This window comes from Octopus bimaculoides, chromosome 10 (genome assembly GCF_001194135.2).
Source record: "Octopus bimaculoides isolate UCB-OBI-ISO-001 chromosome 10, ASM119413v2, whole genome shotgun sequence".
NCBI lineage: Eukaryota > Metazoa > Mollusca > Cephalopoda > Octopoda > Octopodidae > Octopus > Octopus bimaculoides.
Genome location: NC_068990.1, coordinates 60,833,800 through 60,840,919, shown reverse-complemented (window position 1 = coordinate 60,840,919; position 7,120 = coordinate 60,833,800). Strand labels below are relative to the sequence as shown.

Genomic DNA, 7,120 nt, shown 5'->3' with positions numbered 1-7,120 from the left:
CTAAAAGAAATGGAAAAACTTTCAAAATACAAAGACCTGGAAATAGAGGTAACTCGAATGTGGAATCTAAAAACAAAAACAATTCCTATCATAGTAGGTGCCTTAGGTATAATAAAAAAAATATTCAGACAAATACACCAGGACTTACAAATATATATAACATACAGAAAATTGCATTACTGGGCACTGCACACATCCTACACAAAACACTTTCAATACAATAACCAAAAGAGCATCACAGCAAACCACATCACATACCCAAGGCATACAGAGCTGCGATAGGTAGTGAAGTGAAAGCACGTTATAAAAACAAAACTACTGAATAATAATAATAATAATAATAATAATAATAATGATAATAATAATAATCTTTTCTACTATAGGTACATAGCCTGACATTTTGGGGGAGGGGGTTACTCAGTTACATTTACTCTAGTAGTTGACTGATACTTACTTTATTGACCCTGAAAGGATGAAAGGTAAAGTCAACCTCAGTGGCATCTGAACTCAGAATGTGAAGACCTATGAAATACTGTTAAGAATTACATCCAGCATGTTAACTATTCTGCCAGCTTGCTACCTTAACGAAGATAATAATAATAATAATAATAATAATAATAATAATAATAATAATAATAATAATAATAATAATAATAATAATAATAATAGTCCTTTTTACTAAAGGCACAAGGCCTGAAATTTGGGGGAGGGGGATAATCAATTACTTCAACCCCAGTGTTTTCACTGGTGCTTAATTTATCAACCCTGGAAGGATAAAAGGCAAAGTCAACTTTGGTGGTATTTGAACTCAGTATGTAAAGCCAGACAAAATGTTTGTCTGACTTTTAATGATTCTGCGAACTCACCACTCTAATAATAGTGACGCTGACACTTCCCATCATACCCAGCAAAATAAGTTGTGAGTTTTCATCACATAATAATAATAACATTGTCATGGTGACAAAAAAAAAAAAAGAAAGAACATGAATGATAATCGACATAGCATGTCCCAATGACAACAGGATCAAAGAGAATGAAGAAGAAAAATTGAATAACTATGACGATTTGAAGTGGGAAATACATAGGTTGTGGTCAATGAAGAGAGTAGACATGGTACCAATAGTAATTGGCGCATTTGGTAGTATCAGCACTCAACTACCGACATGGCTCAAAAAGATTGGTGCAAACATAAAGGTAGAACACCTACAAAAGAGTCAGCTTAGTCTAATGGCTGTGGACAGCTGACACTTTCCTTCATACCCAGCAAAATAAGCTGAATATTCATCAAATAATAATAACAATAATAATAATAACAATAATAATAATAATAATAATAATAATAATAATAATAATAATAATAATCCTTTTTACTAAAGGCACAAGCATACATGAACTTCTAACTTGTTGTCTCTTGAGGTTTCTGGGTGAGACTTGGATCCAACTTGTACAAATGCAAAGCAAAAGTCAAACATAAAATGATCATAATAATAATAATAATAATAATAATAATAATAATAATAATAAATGCCCTGATGCAGTACAGGCAGTAGCTCTCATGACTTCTGATCTTAACTGATTGGAAGTGTTATCATGTACATGTTTTGTCTTGATATAAAAGATGGGCTACAGCAAATATTCTGTTCAATACCACAGATTTGCTTGTCACTTGCTTGACCTTAACCAGTTGAGCAGGTCCCTTAGTGGCTGACGATATGTGCATCTCTTATCACGAGCAGAAGTAGTGAGGGAGCATCATAGCCATGTGTTGAGAGGAATTCTTTGGGATTTGGATAATTCACCTTTGGAAACATGGGTTTTGTTCAACATCCTTATTCAGGGAACTTTTGAGCAGGATGGGTTACTTGACCTGAAGAAAATTCTAATTGGGCCCCACCCGCAAGGTCATACACTGTTTTATCTTGATATGAAATCACCATGTCGTGCACATATGGTTATGATGCATGTGCCTGGTGTACCCTTATCAGATGAGTAGTCATGATTGGTATACTGGGTTTCGTATGTTTTACTCCAGTGTTACTTTGATGGCATGCACTGCTCTCTCACTCATTAATAATGATAATAATAATAATAATAATAATAATAGTGGTTTCAAATTTTTGCACAAAGCCAGTAGTTTTGTGCTAGTCAATTACATCCAGCTTAGTGATTAATTGGTACTTATTTCATCAGCCACAAAAGGATGAAAGGCAGAATTTGAACACAGAATATAAAGACAGAAGAAATGCTCACAAATCATTTTGTCCAGTGCGTTAATGATTCTGCTAACTTGCTGTATTGATAATAGTGATAATAATGATAGCATGACCATCATTATAACAGTTATAAAATCCATTTTCTAATACCAGCAGAGAACAAGTAAATCTATTGTATGACAGTAATCACCTGTTTCAATCTTGTATCATCTCACCTACAAAGTACAATGTTTCAGGTCTAACTTCACTACTTCCTCAATAGTCTCGCTCAGTCTTATCTGACATAAAAACCTTCCTATGCATAACTTTACTTATTTTATGGTTTAGTCATAAGAAAGAGGCAGTGACCATACCTTCTGGCATTCTTATCAATGTCACTGCCAGCCATGCTTGATGTCTTTGATTCTCTACTTCTCTTACCTTATGTGTCTTTGGTTTGCCCAGAAATTAACATTATACATCTAATAGATGATAGCAAACTCATTTCTTTCCAGTACATATAAATATATTGTATTCAAACAAGAGCAAAAGAAACAATCCTAACAACAAGTAATTGGCTGAAAATTTCAAACAAATTTCAGTGCTAGACAGCAGTGGTAAATCCTCTTACATTATCCTTGTCTGTAGTTACAAGAATAGAAGCTAAGAAAACCATAAGCTGCAATATTTTTCTGTAAGCAGTTTATTCAAACAGGTAAATTAAAACTAAATAAATCTTACTATAAAAGTATGCAAGCAAAACTACATTAAAAAAATTTTTTTTTGCTGTTGTCTCATCTTCATTTGCTACAGGATAACTGCAGAAATTTTAGATTAACAATTAGTTTCATTTACAGTTACAACTTAGACCTAGATAAATGACCAGAAAAAAAAAAATTTTTTGCACTAAGCAATAATAAAATTAGCGTAAGAAATTGATAGTGTTTTTCTCCAATTTATTTTATAAAATAAAGAAAAGTAAGTAAATAAAAAAGTATCTTCTTAAAATATTTCCTATAAATATAACAAAAATAGATTGTTTCAATCAATATGTATATTGTTTTGATAATATTTTACCATAATTCCAAGACAATATGAATCTAATGTTAAAGCTGAAATAAAAATGGACAAATTTAATATTGATCCTTCTCTTTCTTTTTTGTCAAGTCTCATATAAAGTCTATTTGTCGTATCAATTTTTAATGACAGAATTTTCATGCAATTAATAAAGTTACTCATTTCATGTATTACCAGACAGATAAGTCAATTGCTTTTGGCTAGGAATTTAATCTATTGTAGATAATTTTTCCAGCAAGCTTTGCACAAAGGTATGTACATACTAAGAAATATATTTCTATCACAGCACCTACAAATTAACCAGGAGCATATATTTTGAGTGTGGTAGGTGAGTACCACACACCATCCAAAGAAAAAATAATTCTTTTCTTCAAATATTATGATATAAATATAATCTAGTCATAATTTGTTTTCAAATCTAATCATACACCCTGAGAAAGAAAGATTAAGTGGAGTAGAAATTGCATTATGTATAAAAATACATAACCATTTGCTTGTTTACAACGACTGTACAACATCCAAAACGACTTTAGTTAGATATAAACCCACAACTTACAAGACAATAACTGGAACATGTCAACATAATCATATCATTCCTAGCCTGAGCTACATAAAAAAAAGTGTTGAGTACAATATAATCCAACAAGGGATATAATATCAAAGTTCATTTGAATGCTTTGAATAATTAACCAAAATATTAGTCAGTAATGTTAGTACAGAACAGTAAGATGAATTACAAAAATTGATCAAGCAAGGCAAGTTGATTAGAATAATGTAAACCCTGTTTAAAATTATTCATGACTGGGATAGAGACCATGCCAAAGCAGACAATGGTGCCTAGTGCAGCTCTCCCGGCTCACCAGCTCCTGTCAATCCATCCAGCCTATGCCAGCATGGATGACAGACTTAAATGATGATGATGATGATGATGATGAAGACGACAACGATGATGATAACAACTTATATTGGTGTATTAGGCTCAAATATATGTTTATTTGCCACATCAGTTAATACACATACACACACACATATAAAACTACATATTTCAGTTTGGCAAAAGAGACTGATGGAATAAGTACCAGGCTTTAAAAAAAATATGTACTGGGGTTGATTTGTTTGATAAAAATTCTTCAAGACACTGTTCCACCATGGCTACAGTCTAATAGCTTAAACAAACAAAAGCTAAAAGATGTGAGAGAGAGAGAGAGAGAGAGAGAGAGAGAGAGAGAGAGAGAGAGAGAGAGAAATGTACAAAGGAAAAATGAAACATGAAATCAAAGAAGGATTTGAAAATATCTAATTAATTAAGTTAAATACCAAAATGTATTTGGTCTACCATTCCAGCCAACTCATCTTGTCTTCATTATTAAAATTTTACCATTTTCACAGGTGTATTTCTTTGTTTGATATTTTTTTAATCAAACATTTAAATAAACCCTAACCAAAATAATGATAATAATAACTTAAGATGTTGTTTGCCATTGTATAAATATTAAAACAAACAAAAATAATGACAAATTCATTCAAATAAATAACAATTTCTGGCTATTATTTGATAAATTTCTGACACCAGTCAAGCAGAGACAAATATAAAAAGAATAAGAAACAAGGAGTGTAAAAATAAAAACAGGAAAACTACATTAATAAATGAGTGTGAAAAAATATTAACTCTTCAGAGTATAGACATCTCATTTACTCTTCATAATCATCAATACAGCATTAAACAAATAACAATTCTTTAGTCAACTTGTCATCCATCATATATATTTATAAATACACACACACACACACAGATAAATAGATACATACATACATACATGTAAACACATATGTACATGTGTGTGTGTATACACACACATACACATATTTATATGTACATGTATATTTACATACATACACACGCATATGTAGGTATGTGTGTATATGTAAATCTGAATTGCCAACGCTTATTACAATTCATCTTTAAAAAAAGAATGGTTTTTAAAATTTACATCTCCACAACATTTCTATCAATTTGATCTGTGAATTTGAATGCAGTTTCATATTAAGTACACATCCATAAATAAAACACTTGATGATGATCTAAGATTAACACACTCAAGGCAGAGAGTAATATGTAGATATAGAAAACATTTCTAGCTCTAACAATGAGGTCAATTGTCAAAAACAATATTGTAATCTTATTGTTAAGAATTGAACAACTCATCTCAGACATTTAAACATCAAATCCGAATTACCTGTTCATATCTTCTCGACTTTCTGTCATAAAATAATAAGTTCTTGCACCATACTTCTCTGCTTTAAAGCAATAATCCTTATTGGTGTCCAAGTAGCGAGAAATACAATAGTTAGCTAATGGAAATGCTCCCAGTGGTGTGTCTTCCTGCAACAAATAGAAAAACTGCATCAAAATATGTATAGGATTAACACAAGACAAAATTTTGAAAAAGAAAAAAACATCTTAAGACAACAGAAGAAATAAAGCCAGAGGCTAAGTATTTTCACTGTTCTTAAAACTTTATATGGTATTTGTAGACAATGAGGATAAATTAAAGTTAACAGTCCTACAAGGTGAGTATTCACATCATATCTAGAAAACTGGATAGTCACTTTATTGGGGACTATGTCAGTATATCACACTTCTCCCTTCTCATCATCAACAAATGTTTCATAAATTGTCTATCAAAGCTTTTTATCCACACAAGTAAGTTATATACATGTCAGACATCTAACTTTAGCAAATAGTATTCATATTTATAGCTCATTAGTATCTAAGAAAAAAGGGATGCCTTGTCAAATTCTGGTGATAACATACCTAATACTTTAGCATTTAGTTAACCCATTAGTATTTAAACCAGCCACAACTGGCCGAAATATTCTACCTGTTTTATGTTCAAACTAGCCAGATCTAGCCTCTCATACTTATACTACAATGTCATTCTTAAAATAAACAATCACATCATCAAAATATCAAAGCTACAAGATAATAGATAATAAATTCAAAGCAACATGAATAAATAAACATTACATTTGACAGAATAATCTGAATGCTAAAGGGTTAAAAAATATGTCATTCAAAGTAAAAATAGCTTGTAGAAGTGACCACAGGAAATTGCTAGATCACTGACAGCAAAGTAGAATGAACACAACTAAGACAAATATCATAAGAATGGAGAATTACATTAAAAAAATCTCACTTGTTATTACACAGAAATTGCCTAGAGTTTCATACAGTTGGCTGATGAAATTTAAAATTTAAATACTGGCAAGATTCTAAAAGCAACTAAATAAGATTTTTGGAAAATAATTCAAAATTTCAAAATAATATACATATTGGCAATTGGACAAAAAGAAACAGATATCACATTTCAAAGGAAATAATTGAATAAAATACTTTCCTTACAAAAAAAAAAAAAAATCTTGACTTTCACAAAATTGAAAAAGTTATTTTATAAAAATCCTTGAAGCATATAAAATTTTACTGTCAGTGCATATGCTGAAGTATAAATATTATTCCCTTAGGAGTGACAAAAAAAAATCTAACCAAGCAAATAAGTCTGTTTACCATTTTGCAGAATTCAGATTTACAGAATAAGAAATGAAGTTCTTTTTATATTCACATATCTTGGAGCAGCCCTAACTGAATTCAGTTTTCAAATCCATTAATAGTTTTATGAGGTTGTTATAAAAAGCTAATATTTCACTCAGTTAACCCTATCATGCCTATAGAGAAAATCTGTGTATGTTTTTTTACCATGCTGGGGCACTGCCTTGAAGGATTTTTAGTCGAATGAATCGACCCCAATACTTTTTTTTAAAGCCTGATACTTATTTTATCGGTCTCTTTTGCT

General features: G+C 30.8%; 1 protein-coding gene across 4 annotated transcripts in view; it reads right to left on the bottom strand.

The window, feature by feature from the left end:
* LOC106868868 (uncharacterized) overlaps window positions 1-7,120 on the bottom strand; it is a 361,638-nt gene that overhangs the window by 150,161 nt on the left and 204,357 nt on the right. For all 4 annotated transcript variants that reach the window (XM_014914318.2, XM_014914316.2, XM_052971228.1 and 1 more), the window contains exon 9: window positions 5,507-5,652. In XM_014914318.2, coding sequence (XP_014769804.1) covers window positions 5,507-5,652 — 146 coding nt within the window. The remainder of the gene's footprint in view (window positions 1-5,506; window positions 5,653-7,120) is intronic.